At 52.5% G+C, this 18,557-nt stretch overlaps 2 protein-coding genes across 6 annotated transcripts; one reads left to right on the forward strand and one right to left on the reverse strand.

The window, feature by feature from the left end:
* Nucleotides 1–303: 303 nt before the first annotated feature.
* SHC1 (SHC adaptor protein 1) lies at nucleotides 304–10,700 on the reverse strand. Of its 5 annotated transcripts, XM_027095288.1 has the most exons (14): nucleotides 10,480–10,613; nucleotides 8,240–8,388; nucleotides 6,859–7,026; nucleotides 6,255–6,325; nucleotides 5,665–5,728; nucleotides 5,399–5,518; nucleotides 5,078–5,131; nucleotides 4,837–4,888; nucleotides 4,545–4,671; nucleotides 3,528–3,726; nucleotides 3,371–3,440; nucleotides 3,158–3,292; nucleotides 2,775–3,013; nucleotides 304–1,952 (listed from the first exon to the last, which is right to left on the reverse strand). In XM_027095288.1, exons 3-14 carry the CDS (start codon nucleotides 7,021–7,023, stop codon nucleotides 1,824–1,826), a joined length of 1,425 nt encoding a protein of 474 aa, XP_026951089.1. In that variant the 5' UTR covers nucleotides 7,024–7,026; nucleotides 8,240–8,388; nucleotides 10,480–10,613; the 3' UTR covers nucleotides 304–1,823. The 5 variants fall into 5 exon arrangements, with proteins under 5 accessions (XP_026951089.1, XP_026951090.1, XP_026951088.1 ...); XM_027095289.1 differs by lacking the exon at nucleotides 8,240–8,388 and having other exon boundaries at nucleotides 10,480–10,700; XM_027095287.1 differs by having other exon boundaries at nucleotides 3,158–3,289; nucleotides 6,859–8,388.
* Nucleotides 10,701–10,876: 176 nt separating this feature from the next.
* CKS1B (CDC28 protein kinase regulatory subunit 1B) lies at nucleotides 10,877–14,371 on the forward strand. The gene is made up of 3 exons (XM_027095293.1): nucleotides 10,877–11,034; nucleotides 13,083–13,210; nucleotides 13,854–14,371. The coding sequence occupies exons 1-3, from the start codon at nucleotides 10,976–10,978 to the stop codon at nucleotides 13,904–13,906; spliced, it is 240 nt and encodes a 79-aa protein (XP_026951094.1). The 5' UTR covers nucleotides 10,877–10,975; the 3' UTR covers nucleotides 13,907–14,371.
* The last annotated feature ends 4,186 nt before the right edge of the window (nucleotides 14,372–18,557 follow it).

Here is an 18,557-nt window from a genome sequence, read left to right on the forward strand (position 1 = left end):
CGCAGAGGTGCGCGAGGGCGTGAGCGCGCGCCTGGGAAGCCCGAGCCGCCTGGGGTTCGGCCGGCCGCGATCCCACCCCGCCGCCGCGGCCCCAGTTGCAGACACGAACACCTCCTTGGATGATGGCCCCGCCCTCCCCACCCCGCCGCGCCCTCCCGGCGCCCCTCCTCCGCGAGGAGGCGCGACCCGAGCGAGGCCAGGTGGGCCGGGCCGCACCGCACCGCGCCCCGAGGCGGCCTCGGCCTCCCGCCACGGGGGGCCCACAGCCAACAATAGGCAGCGACAGGGACCAGGAGGCCGAGGTAGAAGAAATATGGACTTTAATGAAGATTCTTTCCCTTTGGTATAAGTGAGACCCGTGAAAACATCCAAACAAAAAGAAAAGAAAAAAAAGGGAGGTGAGGATTTAGATAGTCCACGCTCCCTTATCCACAAGGCCTAATGACAGAGCAGGGCCGGCTCCTCTGTCTTTGCGGCAGGACCCGGCCTGGAGAAGGGATTCAATAACTGCAGGTTTTAAGTGTCCCCAAGCCCCCGCCCCCGCCCGCCCCGTGTGAAACTAACATCCATTCAGCCAAACTTCTGCCTCCCAGCCTCGCGGTGGGAGGTCCAAGTTTCTCTAGTCCTAGCTCACACTCGGCCTCTGGTCTCTCAGAAAAGATAATGCTACCGGCAAAGGCCAGGGTGAGGAAAATGCCAATAGTTGTAAAAGGGCTTTGAAAAGTCAAAAAGGTGATGTATAAATCGATTATTATCATTTTGTGCTCAGGAATAAGCTATGGAAAACAAATTAGTAAAGTAAATCTACAGCCCTAAAATATATGCATATAAAATAAAAAACGCAGTTCCAAATCTACCGATGGTATCTGGGGATTGTCTACTGCTTTAGAGTCTCAGTGCCCCTGTTCCCACCTCCACAAAATCCACCTAGGATGACACTTCAGTCATCCCCCCACCACCCCAGCAGGGGGAGGCAGGGCAGAGGCTACAGGAGGAAGGGCTGTACTTTGGCTCTAGAGTATAACATGCATGCAACATGGGGGGGGGGGGGATGGACTTGCCAAATGTATATATAGACCCCCTGGGGTGAGGGGCCCCACCCAAGAGGCACTGAGCAAGAGGCAGGTCCATCTCCCCACTGGCTGGGAGGGGGCTCTGAGGCAATCTCTAAGAGCTGCATATCCCGGTGGAGAGGGGACAGCTGCCACTCCTGCCTCTGTTCACCCAACCTAAACGGGAGGGGGTACTGAGCAAGGAGAGGACGGGGTCCCAGAAGCCAAGGTGTCAGCACCCCCATGCTTGACTTCACGGGCCCAAGAACTCTTTGCATAAAATATCTTCAGACCTAGCAGATGGTCAAAGGCACAAAGTTTAAACGCTGGGAGGGAGGGTTGTTGAGAGGGGTCTGGGGTACCCTGAGCCCAGGGGTAGACTAAGGGTGTGATTCATTCCCCTTCCCTGGAAGGGTGATTGCTCCACTGGGCCTATCACCACAGGACATTTTCCATTACAAGGAGGCACACTGCCCAGGCCTCCAGCACCCACCTTGGGGAAGGGGGTATCAAGTTGGCACAGGAAAGGCCCAGGGAAGGGGGCCACTCTGTACATTAATACTTTGGTGAGGTTTGGGGAGAAGCAGGACTCTACCCCTGGCTCCTGACTCAAACCCTCTCACTCAGCTGGACGCTGAACCCAATGTCCACACTACCCCCATCCCTACACAAGGCCAAGCCCACAGAACACTCCCAAGTGAGGTCCTGAGAACTGGACAATAGGGTGGAAGGGGTTGCAGGGTATCTTCTAGGAGAGAGCACTGGGACAGATCACAGTTTCCGCTCCACAGGTTGCTGGAGACACAGTTCGCTGCCCGCAGAGATGATGGGCAAGTGATTGTCCATGTGGTAGCTGATGAGGTGACTGACACTCTCAAAGCGGTGATCCTTTGTCCGAACCTGGGAAGTGGGAAGGGAGAAGGTCAATTCAGGTGAAGAGTCAAATAAGACCTCAGTCCCCAAAGCTGAGGAAGCTGGAATGTTCAAGAGGGTTGAGGCAGGAGAAAAAGATGGCAGAAGCGGGAGGGCCGTCAGTCCTGATCATTGAGGCTTCTCTAGAAAGAGAAGCTGGAGATAGCCGTGGGAATGGGCAGGTCAGTGAACTGGGAAAAGGCAGAGGGGACATCAGCCCAGAAATCATGAAGCTGAGGGATAGCTACTCCTCCCCTGACCTGGAAGAAGGTGGTATGTCTCAGAAGAGGATACACAGTACAAAAAAGACATGCAAAGGAGGCTGAGGTTGCTGTAGAAAAGAGACCAAAGTTATGAGGGGCAGAGGGACAGTGCAGACAGGAGACAGAGCACTGGTCTGAGCCCTGAGTCTGGAGAAGCTGGGGAGGCCCCTGGCTCCTCTTGAGAGAGGAGATTTGGGGTGCCTAGCCTCTAACCATCTGACATTGAACATCACAACCTCTTAAGGATGGTTTTGTCATTTGTCAAAAGAGGGACTCAGGTGACATGTACACCTTCCAGCACTCATGGGCATAAAGTTTGGGGATTGGCCGGGACTGAAGGGAAAACAGCTCAAGTTCAGGGATGTGAGAAGGGAAGGAACCCTAAGCCACTAGAGGGGGAATGCCAGGCACCTTGAGAGCAGAGGAGGCTCAGATAGAGGTGCCCAGCAGGTGAAGTCTAGAAAGCAGTGAAGCAGGAACAGGGCTGCACAGGAGGGTACTGCACCTTCCTCTCTGCCTCACCCACCCATACCCCTGCGATACTCACCACACCCTCAGGGTCCACCAGTAGCAGGTGCTTGGGCTGCCCACTCTGCAGGCCAGTGAGCACATACTGGCCAGGCGTGGTCGTGCTTTCCCGCACCAGGAAGTCCCCGTTGAGCTGTAGCAGTGCCTCGGCCTCCCGCCGGCTCAGCTTCCCGTGAAACCAGGGCTCCCCTCGGAGCTGCTCAGCCATGGCCACCAACTGGGGAGGTGGAGGCACCCGCAGGGCATCTTCAAAGGGCTCTGGGGGTACAGAGAGAGGGCTAGAAGAGGCAGCTGGCACAACACATGCTCAAGAGCCAGACCCTCAGGGAGGGGAGGCCAGGAAGAAAAGAGGAGGAACCAAGTGAGAAGACGCAGATGCAGGAAGGAGAGGGGCACACTCACTCATGTCAAAGAGGTCTCGGGGCGCGCTGCCATTGACGGCAGGATTGGGGGGCCCGGCCCCACCGCCTGCTTGCCGTGCCTTGTCTAGGTTCTGGACATTGACATAGGAGGGATCATCAAAGAGCTCTCTGCCTGCTGAGGAAAGGGAGGCTTTACAGTGATCCCCGCCCTGCTTCTCACACCCCACTCTGCCCCTCTCAGCTCCCTTCATACCTGGGCAGGGTGGCGGGGGCAGCATCTGTTTGCGGGCTTCTGGGTCTCCTCCAACAGGCTGCCCCACTGGCTGAAGGGACAAAAATAGGGTGAGACCAGAGGCCCTAACCAGACGCTGCCTTCCTGGGCCCAGCCCACCTTCATGCAAGCAACTTACCAGCGTGGCTCCCAGGTGGCTAGGGGTCTGGGCACTGGGTGGAGTGGGTCGAGCAGCCCCCTGGGGGACTCCTTCCCGAAGCCTCATGTCCACCACCCCCCCAAGAGGGGGTTCCTTCCCAGGGAAGTCATTATAGTACTGATGGTCAGGTGGCTCTTCTTCCTCCTCATCCCAAGCTGAGCCATCAAAGCCAGCCATCCTGGGAGGGACAGGAGGAAGAGAAGAGCATGGGTAAGAGGATGGAGAACAGACAGAACAGCGGTCACATACTGGGCATTCCCTGAGGGGTAGGCCTGAGGCTGGGTGTTTCATATATATAATCATTTCATCCTCCTGGCAACCCTATAAGGTAGGTATTATTTCCTTCTTCGATTTTATAGGTGAGGAAAATAAGGGTCAGGGGTAAAAGGATTTAGGTCTCACAACTAAAAGGTGGTGGAGCTGAGATATGAATTCAGGTTTGTCTTTAAAGTCATGCCCTTGATCATTAAGCTGTCTCCCAAGAGGGAGGGGGAGCAGTAAGTACCGGGGAGCGGGGTGCTCCAGAGTCGTTTAACCTCCTCTAAATACTCAATACTACTGGTCTGAGGTGGGAAAGGTAAGGATCTCAGGAAAGAGCCATCCTCCCTCACCCAAATTCTTGACGGCTTCTAGAGGCAAGAAAATGAAGAACTAAACTAAATATGGAGAAATGCACAAAAGGACAGACCAGCAATGAGATGGCTGGGAAAAGAAAAGCCCATCTAGCCAGGGAAGAGCTGCAGCGTGGACGTCCTGGACTACAGCTCCACCACGGGCACACGACAGGAAGAGGTGGCCCTGCAGCAGGCAGGGCCTCGAAAGACCTTCCTGATGGCCACAGGAAACTTAAGAATAGCAGGAAGTGGGAAGCAGGGGCGCACAGGTTATTTCCTTCCCTGCACCTCTCTGAGCTCAAGTGTGGGAAGAGCAGACCTACTTTTCCAATTCCGGTCTGGGGCCCAAGAGCTGGCCGCCCCCCAACCCTGGCCCACTCACCTGTCATGGGGGGTGACCAGCTTGGGCGGGTTCCTGAGGTATTGTTTGAAACGCAACTCGAAGGCCTGGCCAATGGTGCTGATGACGTCCTGAGCAAGCCCTTCGGGACACTCCAGGATGTGGCAGGCTGGGGACACAGCAGAGGCCATCAGGGAGCTCGGGGGCAGCGTGGCCAGGAGGAGGCGCAGACAGAGGCCCTTGTCATCTGTCCTCCACAGCCAGGAGCCGCAGGGTCCTGCTCACCTACCTCTCGGACAGCTGGCCCCACCCAGTGCTCCCCACCACGCCTCACCTCTCTGATTCACCGGGTCTTTGGCAACATAGGCGACATACTCGGCTGTGTCCTGGGGTGGACAGAGTCAGAAGAGGCCAGTTAGCTAAATTTCATAGCCCCACATCACTCCTGACCCCTCAAACCCAGTCCTCTTCAGATATCACCTCAATCCTAGCACGCTCTATTCTCTAGCCAGTGTCTTTCCAACCCCTAGCCCCGTACTCTTCTCCCACCACCCGTGCTCCATTCCCCAACTCACCGGGTCCCCGCCAGACGCAAAGGAGATGGATTGCATGTGGTGGTTGGCGATGATCTGAGGGTTAGAGCAGGGGATGGAGAAGGAAGGGAATGACGTGTGTCAGGCAGCCTCAGGGCCCACTGGGCGCCCCCCACCATTGGCCCAGGACCCTGGGGTCCCAGTCTCATCCTTTTGGCTTCTCAACCCATGTCCTCCTAATCTCTTCCTTCCCTACCGTCCTGATGCTCCCAAGCCTTCTGTCCGAGTTTCTTGCCCTCATAACCGGGTCCTCACTTAGCCCTCCCATCAATGTTTCTGGTCCTGCCGCCCTAGTCCACCAACCTGTTTGCAGTCTGCGGCCATGAGGTTGAGGCTGCTGGTGGAGACGGTGAGAGTGATTGGCATTCCAGCAAATTTCAGGTTACTCCTCCCCAGGATTGAGCTGAGTGGACGGCTACAGGGCTAGGGAAGGGCCCAAGGATCTCAGAAGCTGGGGGCTCCCCGCACACCCCTGCCTCCTGGCCTCCTCCCCGCACGCCCCACACCAGCCTTCCCCCTGCTCCTCCACCTCTCCCGGCAGCGCCCCTTGCCCCATCGACCCCAGCTACCTTTCTCCTCCTTGTTGCCCCCTTAGCACCCGGCACAGCGTCACACACCAGACTGATGGCCTCCCTGGGGAAAGAGGGGTACTCAGACCCACGGCCTGCCTCCCACCCGGCTGGAGCTGCCACAGGGCTGGGGGAGGGGAAGGCCAGGCCAGACTCCAGGGGCACTCCAGGCTCTTTGTCGTGGCGGATTGAATTAAGGGCCTTTAATATTTGATGACACTGAGAGGCCGCTTCCTGGCTGATTGGGTTAGAGCCTCAGTGGGTCTCGGCCCACCCCCTTCCAGCTACCAAATGTCCCATCCCCTTCCCAAAGGCAGCAGCAACCTTCCATCTACCCCCATTTTCCACTCAAGCTCCAGCTGCCAGCTGCCTCTGCCACCTCCCCCACAACCCCCCAGGCTGCATAAGCAAGAAGGAGCCAGGTCAGAGTTGCCTCTCTTCATTGAGACTTCGACTCCCTTCCCTAACTTTCTCTCAATCCCCTTCACCACCCAAAGATGAGCCATCACTAGTGCCACTGCCAAGTGACCCACTCCCCCCTCCCCTCACAAATCCCAGGACCCCCACACTCCGCCCCCCGCCCCACCAACCTGGTGACCTGAGTCCGGGTGTTGAAGTCCAGGGCGCGCATTGACTGCAGGACCTCCACACATCCCATGTACTGAGGGGAGGGACAGGAGGAGAACAGTCAGCCGCCTCCACCCACCTCTTCACAAAGAGCCCCAGGACTCTTCCCTGCTTGTTCCGTAAGGTTGCAGAAGTTCTGCCCACTGCCCGTGGATACATCCCACGACATGCAGAACAACAGGGTGAGGAGAGAAGGCAAGCTTGGGGGACCTCATGCATGTGGGAAGAGAATTCGGAGGGGAGTGACAGGCACTGGGTGGGATGGAGTGACATCTCCAGAAAGGGGGAGGAGACTGGAGGGGACAGTCAAGAGTCACTCATTCCAACACTTACTAAGGGCTTGTGCTGGGCTTTGTGCTAAGCATGGCAGGGTGGGGGTGGGGGAGTCACAAGAAGGAAGGGGCCCCAGACAGAGCTGGAAGGGAAGGGGCGAAAGAATCAGAGAAGGGGCAAGAAAGGTTTAAGAAACAGGACACAGAAACCAAAGGAGTTGCTGGGGAAGAGCAGGAAAAAAAAGACTAGTGAGCAGAGGAACTGGAGGAAGTGGGAGGGAGGATGTTCACTCACCCGAACCAAGTAGGAAACCCCGGGTCCCATGACTTTGTCGTTGGGATGCAGCCAGCCCCGCGTGGGCTTATTGACAAAGCTCCCGTGGCGGGTCCACTCCTCGCCCCCCAGCTGGCCCCCTTCCACCCGAGTCCTGCGCCCGCCGCCTCCACTCAGCTTGTTCATGTCCTGGAGGAGGGGCAGGGGGCCTGAGTCCGGCATGGCTGCCCCTACGATCCCCTCCCCATCCTCGGCTGCCCTTCCTGGCTCCCCCTTCGGCCCCAGGCGCCCCCCAGCCGGGTTGGCCAGCTTCAGGTTGCTCATCCGGGGGAAGAAGGAGCACAGGGTAGTGGGACTATCGTCCCCAGGCAGAGGTGGCAGCATGGGCCCCAGAGACGAGGCTGATGGGGAAGGCAGCTCCTCCGGTGGGGTGGACCCTGAAGCTCCCTCCTCCAGCGATGACAGAGACTCATTCCGAAGTGGGTTGTACTTGGGCTTGGGGGGCAGGAGATCCATGGCTGGAGTGAGAGGAAGGCTGCTGCCCAGCCTGGCCCCCCTGCCAGTCAGGGCAAGGGGGCCAGGCAGGGGGCATCCCAGGCCCTTAGCCTGATCGGACCTCTCTGGCCCAGGGATCTCAAGGGTCCTGGGGAGGGAGAGGGACAAGTGGCTCTGGCTCCCCAGGCTCAGACCCAGAGAGTTTCAGGCCCCATCCCCGCCCAGCGTGGAGCCTCTTCTCTAGCTGTGAGGAGAACAGGCTGGACCTAGAGCTGACTTGCTCCTCCCCAGGGGCGGGGAGCTAAGGGGAGAGACCAATCCCGAGGACAGTGCTGACTCACAGGCTCTGAGGGGCTAAGCCTCCAGCACTGCCCCAACCCAGAACTCTTACAGGGCAGAGCGATCCATGCCCGCCCCCCCCACCCCCACCCCGCCCCCGTACAAACAACAAGTAATCTGGAGAGGAATAAAGTGAGTGTGGGAGGGAAGGATGGAGGAGTGAGAAGGAAAGGAGGGTGGCAAGAGGAGGTCTGCATCAATCCAAACCAGACATAGGCAGGCCAAAGGGAGCAGGAAACTAAGGGAGGGCAGCGGGGGGAATAAGGGAGGAAACAGAGGCAGCTGGGGGTGAGAAAGGGAGGGGATTCCTGAGCTCAGCAATTCCCTTCCTGTCCTAGTTGAACACTCAAACTCCCTCCTCCTCCAGCCCCGGCCACCCCCGGCGACCCCCCACCACTATCACACATGGGGTGGCAGCCCCAGGGAGCCTGGGCCATTAGCATCCTCTGCTACCACAGCTGTGGAAGGAGCTAAAGAAATGGGAAAAGGAAGGACGTGGTCCCAGTGGATGCAGGGAGGGGCCAAGAGGAAGGGCAAAGCTGGTGAAGTAAGGGGAATAAAGTCCAACCTGGGTGGTGCATCAGGGAGCCACCAGGCAGGAGCTGGAGCAGAGGACAGGCTGGTGGAGGCTTGTTCTCCATGCATGGCGCCTACCATGCCAAGGAGCAGCGGCCCATGCCAAGCACTCTTCTGTCCCCCTTTCCACAGCGAAGCAAGCTGTCAAGGGTAGAAGGGGTGGGGGCGGCCAGGGCATTGACACTAAGGTCAGCTCCCTGGACCTGCGGGTAAGCTCATACCCCTCCTCTTGCAGTAGTGACTGGGAAGGGTGCAAGTGTCCACCACAGAGCATGATGCCCCTCACGCCAGAGGCAGAGTCTGGCTGGAGGAAATGGGAGAGTGCAACAGTTCTCCAAGAGAAGTGGGGGCTACAGGCCATGAAGGGACAGAGGGGGCACAAGACAAATCTGCTAAGGAGAAAGGGGTGCCAGGAGAAGGACTGAGGATGGACACAGGGAACAGTCCCAAACCCATTCCTTCTGCCCACAGCTCTGCTCCACAGCTCTGCTCAAGGGGGCCATAAAGGAAGTTGGAAAGTGACCCAAAAAAGTAGTTGTAAAAGATACATATAACCCCCCAGGCTCACCGCAGAATTACCTATCCTTAAATTTACTTCAGAATATAAAAAGATGCAAATTATCATATGATTATAGCAATGAACAACACTAGCACTTAAAACATGTTAGATACTGTGCTTATCACCTCCCACTTAGTCCTCCAAGGAGAGCTTTGCCACTCCATGCACCACTCCCAAGAAGAAATTCTATCACTCTGTTTCCTAAAGACTCAGCGCCCAGGCATAGAGAGAATGAGGAAAGTATTCTGCCAAAGCCTCACACCCCCATCACACACACACACACACCAGGATGTCCTCATCTTTAGAGGTGGGCATTCTATGGGTGCCTGCAGGATCCAGAAGCAGGGAATGACCAACAGGTGTGAGCATTGTTAGAAAAGAAAGAGGAAGTAGGGCTTTTTAAATTTATGTAGGAAGAAAGGAGATTGCTACTGGGAATCCGGGTGACTGGAAGAAGCTGCGTGTGGCTTCTCAGCCCAGCAGGGAGGAGGAGGCAAGAGCAGCGGAAAGTAGCAGGAAATGGCGAAAGCTCAGGAATGTTTCCAGAAGGGAAGGCTGGGCAAGCGGGACCAGGAGGAATGCCCAGACTAGAACTCCGGTTAGGGGGAGGGGAAGAGCCAGAGAAGTGGTGGGGCCTGAGGAGTCCCTTAAAAAAAAAAATCAAACAGCAAAAAGGACACTATTACCTACACCCACTCCAAGCCACCGTTTTCTGGTGGTGGAAAACTTTCTCTCCTGTCACACCCACATGTTACACACCAACAAATCCGTGGCCCTACCCAGCTCCCGACGTACAGGTATGAGACAAACAGCTGTTTCTGGGGTGGAGTCGGTCCTGGGAGTGGGGCTGGGAATCTATGAGCGAGTCTCCCTCCCACTCTCGTACCAAACCCCAAGTCCAGCCCCCTTCAAGTAGGTCCACCCTTGGAAGAGGGTAAGGGAGAGGAAAAGGGCTGCCTCTAATCTCTGACTCCTCAGAGCCAGAGATGTGAACTTCTGACTTCCTACCCAATGGAGCATGAGAGCTCAGGAAAACTGAGCCAAAGTCCCCAAAGAGAAAAAGAACAAGGAAATGTTAAACAGGTAAAGTTTCTGGGATTGAAGACAAAGCTTCTGAGGCGATGACCCGGGTCCTACAGGGATAACGCTCCTGAGGGGGCGTGGCCCTCTCAGGACGCGAGCATCAGAGAGACTCCCAGGAGGCAAGGCTTCTGGACAATCAGACGTGGATTAAAGAAGGGGCGGGGCTTCTAGAGGGGAGGAACCCCTAGAGAGGCGTGGCTTCTTGAATTCGAATAGTTCTTTGAGGGGCAGGGCTCCGCCCTTTCGGGAGATAGGCTTTTTGATAGACAGGAGTTGGCGGAGAATCGTCGCTAGGAGGCGGAGTTTCGGGGAATTGGAAGGACTAACGTAGGGTTTCTAGTAGTAGGACCTGGAAGCATGTCTGGGGGTGGGACTTCCAGGAAAGTCGGGCGACAGAGTGGGGTCGGGGACAATAAATAGAAAACAAGTCGGGGTTCGGGGAGCCCCCTGAAGTTGGGAGGTGGGACTTCCGGGGAGGGGGTCGCAGGGGCGGGGCTTAGAAGTGAAGACCGGAAGTAGGGTCCCGGGAGAGGGGTTCCGGGGAGGAGGAGTGAGTGGGTCACCTAAGGAGAAAAAAAGTCCCAACTCACCAGGGCTTCATGGAGTCTCCGCACCGCACCGCGGGCCGATTTGGTTCCGGATCACGCCACTGCCTTCTTAGGTCGCCGCTCCAACTTTCTCCCCGGGCCCGGCCTCCCTGGAGAAACTTTATTGCACTCACTTCCGGCCTCACTAACCCCTGACCCTCTACCATCGTCCCTCCTTCACCCGTCCCACTTTCCCGTGTCAGCCAATGGCAGCACGAGAACGCGCACAGGAGCCGTGATAGCCAATAAGAGGCCTATTTTTGACCTACGTTTGTTCTTGAGCAACGTAGGCAGTGCACTCCAATAAGGACTCAAGGAGAAGCAAATCTAAGCCAATCGGAGGCTTGAAGGTGGGGTTGTCCCGCCTTCCGCCAGAATGACCAATAGAAAGCGCGGGCGGTGTGTTTGAAAGCGAGGCCAAAGAGGGTGGGAGCGCGTGCTGCTGGGAGTTGTTTGGAGGTTGGCGGTGCGGGGCTGACGGTCCTCAGGCAGGGTGATTATGTCGCACAAGCAGATTTACTATTCGGACAAATACGACGACGAGGAGTTCGAGTACCGGTTAGTGCCGGCGCGGGGGCAATAACAAGGTCGTGAGCTTTGAAAAGTGAGGGCACGAGGAGTTAGTAACGCGGACTGAAGCTACAGAATGGCGCATGCGCGGGAGATGAAGGGAATGGGTGCGAGCAATGAGAGCGTAAGGCGCATGCGCGAAGGGTAGGGTGCGATCGTAAAAGAAACCCTAAAGTGGTAGAGAATTTGGAGTAAGCTCTCCTGTTGGGAGGAGGCGTGGGTGGACGTGGTTAGAGTATTAGAGTGCCGACCACCCTCAGCTTTGCGGGTTTCTGGATCATTCTCTCACCTTCATTGAGCAAATTGAATTTGCCTTCTTGAGACTACTTGTATCATGGCAACACCGTAGAGCCTCCTGGGAGAAGGTGGCAAAGGCGGATCCCGAATTTTCCTCGAGGCTTCAAAGTGAGGGGAGTTCTGAGAGAGCCTGAGTGTTGCTTATTAATTCATGGAAAGGGGGCGTGGTTGCCTGGCTTGTTTTAGGAAGTGGGCTTCGAAGAATTGGAGTGGAATAAAACCGGCCAGGAGCATTGAGAAAAGACTTAATATAGACCTAATAGATTCCCGTCAAATATTTGAAGGGCATCTACTTAGGAAACAGTTATGGAGTGCTTATAGGTTTCAGGTGTTCTACTAAAGTGCAAGGATAAGCCATGGTCTCTGCTTTCAACAAACCTAAAAATCTGTGGAAGTAATGACAGCAGAAAGAAGGTGATAATTGGTATGATAGAACTATGTACAGATTGTGGTGGGAGCACGTACAACTTGCCAGGCATGGTGAAGAAAGGACTCCCTATAGTTTGCATTTGATAAACCCTAAATCCATAATTCTAGATTAGAAAATTAGGGAAGACAAAGAATTCTACAAATATTGGCATTCAACCAATCTATATGAAGCGTAATACTTAAAACAACTGGAAGCTTGCTTTCCTTGTGTTTCTTCAGCCTAGTGCAGGGCTCTGGGCCTTCTGGAGAACTCAGTGTCTGCTGACAAACACACTATTTGTATTATTTTTATGCCAAATCCTTGGGAAAGGCCCCCCGGCCCTGTTTGGACCCAATTAACTTTCTTTTCCTCAGCTGTTTTTCTCTACATCTGAACTAGGCTAACTAAAATTAAGTGCTTATAATGTCTTTGCAGGGCTAGAGAAACATCACTAATTTCATCCCCTGGAAGATGTAAGTCTTGGCAGTGATATTTGGTTTAAGAAAAGGGTTTGTTTGTTTTTTTGGTCTAAATAGGTATGGAAGCCAATCTTTATGCCAGGGACTTGTTAAGATGTAAGCTATTTTCAGACATTTAGACTAGAATTGACTCTTTGGGGGAAAAAAATCCCTTTTACTTAGCACAGAGAGAGCATTCAGTACATTTTCATTGAAAATGATGAAGTCTGAATCACTCCAATTCATGTCAGAGTAGTAATTTCTTTGCCATGAAAGGAGACTTATCCTTGGTTAGAAAAGCATGGAGTTCCCCCCAAAGAAGTCTCATGGCACATCCCTTCAGAGTTAGGAAAATGAAGTTAGGATAGATCTTAAAGGATAAGATATATTTCACCCTTTGTTCTGACTCTTCCCTGATAGGCCTTTCCTCTCCGTGAAATTACTTCTCTCCCTTCCTCCTTACAATTCTGTTCAAAATTGCCTTTACTTATTTTGTGTGTGTGTGTGTGTGTGTGTGTGTGTGTGTGTGTGTGTGTGTGTTGTGGGGTTCCCATTATATTAGGGTCATCAACTAGAAGACTATAAGCTCCGAGAAGGCAGAGTCAATATATCAACAGTGTCTGGAATTTAGGTGCTCATTCACTGGTGTTATTTATTGATGTGTACTTTTTTAATATACTTTTGTGAGAATGTAGGTATCTTGGCCTTTATTTCTAGCTGCCTCTGCCCCACAATAAGATTATATAAACTCCCTGCCATTACGAACTGGTTTGTCTTTTCTTGCCTCTCTTGGCTTTATATGCAGGCACTCGTCTGACATACTGTACCCAGTACTGATACAGATTCCCCACCTTCCCATGTTTCTGTTACAGGCATGTGATGTTGCCCAAGGACATAGCCAAGCTGGTCCCTAAAACCCATTTGATGTCTGAATCTGAATGGAGGAATCTTGGCGTTCAGCAGAGTCAGGGATGGGTCCATTATATGATCCATGAACCAGGTCAGTGCAATGGCAGAAAGCAACCATGTAGGACTGAGGAAATGAAGGAATGATAAGGTTGCATAACCCAAAGAAATAGGGGGAAAGTGGGGATGATTTACTAGTTTCTTAACTCACCAGCCATCTAGAAAAACAGGAAAGTAAATAAGAAAAAAAAAATAAGAAAAATAAGAAAAAAAATAAGAAAGTATCTGGGAAGTTCAGAAACAACCTGTCACTGAAAAAACCTCCTTTAATCTCTAATTTGGTCAGAGGATTTTTTTTTTTTTTTTAAGGCTACATATACACTGGTAGAGGTTATGGCCCCTGCTTCATTCTCCATCAGAAAGTGAATTTGGGGATGTGTTCCAAATAAACCAAGGAGAGTATATTTCTTGATAAGACACCAGACACCAAACTGCCAGACAAAACTAATAAAGGACGCCCCGGGGCTGCACAAACATAGCAAGAGAACTGATACTGACAATTCTGTACTTGGCACACAGGCCAGGCTTCGGGGTCTGCTTCTAAGGCCATATGCTTAAATCTTAATTTAGTTGTAAAGATCTGAGTGGGTGATACCTGGGAAGTGGGAGTGGGAGATACTATAGGTTGTGCATAGGATGATGTGAGCTTGTCTCTTAGATTTCACTCACTCTTTCAGAACCTCACATCTTGCTGTTCCGGCGGCCACTGCCCAAGAAGCCAAAGAAATGAAGCTGGGGAGCCACTTTTCAGCCTCATGCTTTATACAGCTGTCCTCATTTGCTAACATCTTTCTGATGACATTATTATGTTGCCTTCCTGTTTCTCACTTTGATATTTAAAGGATGTTCAGTACACTGTTTGAACGTGTTGGAGACTGCTTTGCTTCTTGAGCAGAACCAACAGGACCATGGCCCAGCCGGACAACTGCTCTTTGGGTTGCAGCCTCAGCTAAGTGTGACCCCCAAAACCAATGTGAGCTCTGTATCCAGCAGAACACACTTGGCAGATGGAGGAAGCATCTAAGAATAAGACGGTGGCTGTTACAGGGATTGTGTAAACTTCCTGTTTTTTTTTCTGCCAGGTGTTGTATGTATGGTGATTTATGTTTCAATGTGTTGGAAACTTTCCATTTTATTCAAGAAATCTGTTCCATGTTAAAAAGCCTTGATTAAAGAGGAAGTTTTTATAATCTAATTCTCTCATTGTAAAGGTTTTTTCCCCCTCTCAGGGCAAGCATCACATTCACTATCATGGTTCTAATTATATGCCCTTCAGTGAGATAATGAAGTTCAGCTCTTTGTTAATAATGAGGTTTATTTCAACATTCAGGTAACTGGTTTTTAATCTACTTTAAGCAGACTTTGCTGTCAAACATCTACTGAAATATATTTCACTCTAACTACAGGCCTAAGAAAGGTTATATGGGGACAACTTCATCTCATCAAAACAAATGAATTCTTTTCTTCAGTCAGGGATGCTGCCATTAACGTAGTCCTGATTTTTGAAGGGTACACAAGGGAGGAGGCTGTCAGCCAGAGGCTGCTAGTGCACTCCACTTCCTGACCAGCCTAAGGCTCAGGCACACCTCTGGCCTGTTCACTCTGCACAATGGTTTGGGGGTGTTTTCAGTGGTTCTCACCATGGCTGAACATTGGAATCACCTGGGTAGCTTTAAAAGTGCTGATGGCTAAGTCATTCCCAGGGAAGTTGACTTAATTGGTCTGGGGTGTGGCCTGGATGAGGGAATTTCAAGCATTCTTACACAGGTAGTTACAGCACTAACCTTTGAGAAAACAGTTGTAAACTGTGGCTATTTGAGAAAACATTTCGCCAAATAATAGTTTACCCTCTACTTTGAACAGAAGTGCTAAGTAAGGGAGATTAATCTTCCCACTTCTGTCTTCCATTCATTTTTTCCTTAGAGCAGTAGTAGTTCAAGTGTGGTCCCTGGACCAGAAGCATCAACATCACCTGGAAACTCCTTAGAAGTGTCCATTCTTGGGCTCCACCCTAGACCTACTGAATCAAACTCTGAGGGTAGAACCTAGTGACATTTTAACAAGCTCTCTAGGTGATTCTGGTGCATACTTAAGCTTGAGAACCCACTGTAAAGGATCAGACCAGAGCTGATGTTTCGGGGAGGGGGGCGGGGCTTGTCAAATATCACCATTACTAAGAAAGATGATGTAGCATATATGGCTTACGTCATTAGGAAAGCCTGACTTTGTTTTTTTAGAGCTGAGACTCTCTTAATTGGAAAAAACACGGGGCTTATTATTTGAGAAAGAAGGGTCTAGAAGCCTGGCTCTACCATTCACTGTAGTGTTTTGTGGTTGTTGTATGGCATCCCTTCACCTTTTTGAGCCTGTTGCCCATCTGTAAAATGGGCATCATATCTATCTTAGAGGGGTTTTAGGAGAGTAAAATGAGGCCAGGTGTGGTTCAGCAGTCCTCTAAATGAATGAATTTTAGAGCTTTACTACAGAAAACAGTGGCATCAGCGTGACAGGAGTGTGGTGCTCCAAGGACAATTATGCTTAAAGGACAAAGAACGACCCTGCCTGAAAAAGTTGCAGCGTTACACCCCCTACCGGACTCTTAATCGCCCTCCCCACCACGTTGAGATGGTTACGAAATTCCTGAGCCCACCTGGGCAACACCCACCTGGGCAACGGGACCTGTCCCAAATAAGGAAAGGCATCTGGGCTGTCCCACTCTCACCAGATAGAAGGAAGGTGTATGTGCCTCAGCCAATCAGTAAACGAAATTTTCACCCCGACCATTCTTTTGTTTTCTGGCTATAAAAACTGATCAATAGCACATGTTCGGGCTTGACTCTGCCAGACTGCTAGGAAGTTGGCCCACTGTTCTGGCAGCGACCCTTCCCTCTAATAAATTCTATCTTCTTTACATTCTGCCTTGTGTCTGGAAATTCTTTTCCAACCTGCGTTCAGACCACAACATTTGGTGGCCTGTACGGGGATCTCCAGGGGCATCTCTTTCCCCACCTCCTCTCCTCATTCCTTGGGACCCTCTGTGAACAGGCAAGTTGCTGTGGAAGCAAAGGAGGAACTCCGACCAGGGCCACAGCCTGTGTGTTCCGAAGCTCCACGGTTCACTTTGCCCCAGTAACTGCCTCCCAGAGCAAGTGAGGATCCCTCTGTCTTCCTTCCGACTGAGGACTAGGCCAAAGGGTATCGTGTGGGCACGGGTAAGGCATTTAAAAGCCATTAGGGTGCCTGCTGCTTGAAGACTCCCGTGAAAGGATAAGGGGGTCACGGAACGGACCAGGCTATTAGAGCGTCTGCCCCCAGCAAGACAACTTCCGTGCAACGCGAGGCACATTGTGGACAAAGCAAAACACACAGCCCCCAGTCCCTTGGCCACTGCCTCCTCGGTAGGGATAGAAGGTGGAATCCTCAGTCCTCTTTTCTGTCGCTTCTGCTTCTTTCTCCTCAGCTCGGACTGACTCCAAAGGACCTCACCGCCTCTAGGTCGTCCCGGGAACTCCTTCCCATCCCTGAGAGTCTAATAACGGTGAGTCAATTCCCGGCTGGCGTCCGGGGATTCCCCTCTCTGGTCACTGATGCCCTGGCCGCACGGTTTCTCACTGCTCTGGCCACCTCAGTCGGACGTGACAGCTGAGACAGTAAGCATTTTTGTGCCTAAGTCGCACAGAGACATCACTGAGACAAAGAGGGCACATATGCCTGTCAGTGATTTTTTTTTTTTGCCTGTCAGTGATTTTTGCCTTTTTGCTTGTCAGTGATTCTCAGTAGCCCCATTCTATGGCATTGGGGCTAAGAATGGGTTCAGGTACATCTGTCCCCTTAGACTCACCTCTTGTTTATATTCTCAGGAATTGTAAGGAATTTGATCCAGACAGTCTCAAAAAGAAGAGGCTCATTTTCTTTTGTAACACGGCTTGGCCCCGATACAAACTGAGGGACCAAGAACAATGGCCTCTTAATGGGACGCTAAATTACAACATGATCCTCCAACTTGATCTCTATTGTTGGAAACTAGCAAAGGATTCCGAGGTTCCATATGTCCAGCCCTTCATGGCCCTCGGTCAGAATCTGAGCCTGAGGGACTCCTGTCACATGTGTTTCTCCATTGCCGCTTTAATGCCTCGTCCTCCCCACCCTCCTCCTTCAGCTTCACTACCTCGTCCCTCCCCATCTCCCCCTCCACCAGATATCTTGGATGACCCTTCTTGTCCCCGATCTCCCCAGCCTCCTCCTCAACCTTCTGCTCCCCAACCCCCACCCCTGTACCCAGAAGCAGACCTTCCACCCCTGCCCCACACTCAGTCACCAGTAGCCCAATGCTCTGAATCGAGTCCCGATATGCTTCCCCTACGAGAGGTTGCTAACGGAGACCTAGGTGCTATCAGAGTTCATGTCCCCTTCCCCATGTCTGATCTCTCTCATATTCAAGGGAAACTGGGCTCCTTTAGCCAGGACCCCTCCATGTTCATAAGGGAATTCCAGGCCCTAACTATAACCTTTGACTTAACTTGGCCAGATATCCACGTGGTCCTAGCTACCTGCTGCATCACGAGGAAAATGCCAGGATCTGGGCTGTGGCTCAGGCCTGGGCAGATGAGGCACACGCTCGAAATCCTAATGAGAACCGAGCAGGGGCAGAGGCAGTCCCACGGGCAGACGCAAGATGGAGACACCAGGAAAATAAAAATGGGCCAGCAGGAGGGCTCACTAGGAGACATTACACGATTACCTGTCTACTAGAAGGTATGAAAAAGGCAATCATCAAACCTGTCAATTATAATAAACTCAGAGAAGTCACACGGGAACCCTCTGAGAATCTGGCCCTTTTTCAGGCCCAATTAGTCGAGGCTATGAGGAAATACACCAGCCTAGACCCTGAGACCCCTGAAGGTCAGGCTGTACTTGCAGTTCACTTTGTAAGCCAGGCATCCCCAAGCATAAAACAGAAATTACAGAAACTAGAGCAAGGGCCACAAACCCCATTTTCTGTCCTACTTGACACGGCCTTGAAGGTTTTTAACAATAGGGAGGAGGCTTCTAGGAACAGACGAGAACTGAGAGAGGAGGAAAAATTAAAACGACACGCTCAGTATATGGCTCTTGCCATTACTCAGTCCCTCCCACAACAGGGACCCACGGGAGCCCCTCTCCCATCTCAGAAACCACCGTGGACCTGCTACCAATGCAGTCAGCAGGGGCACACTGTCAGGAACTGCCACACCCCACCACCCGATATCAGACGCCCTTATCATCAAAAGGGCCAACTGGAAGAGGAGTTGTCCCTGCCGCCCTCAAGCTGGTAGGCCAATTCCACAACCACCCAACACTCGGGGTTTTTCGGTCCCAGCCCCCGTGGGCCGAGGTCAAAA

The sequence above is a fragment of the Aethalodelphis obliquidens genome, unplaced genomic scaffold, assembly GCF_003676395.1.
Source record: "Aethalodelphis obliquidens isolate GAN/ISIS:26980383/991018 unplaced genomic scaffold, ASM367639v1 scaffold90, whole genome shotgun sequence".
In the NCBI taxonomy this organism is placed as follows: domain Eukaryota; kingdom Metazoa; phylum Chordata; class Mammalia; order Artiodactyla; family Delphinidae; genus Aethalodelphis; species Aethalodelphis obliquidens.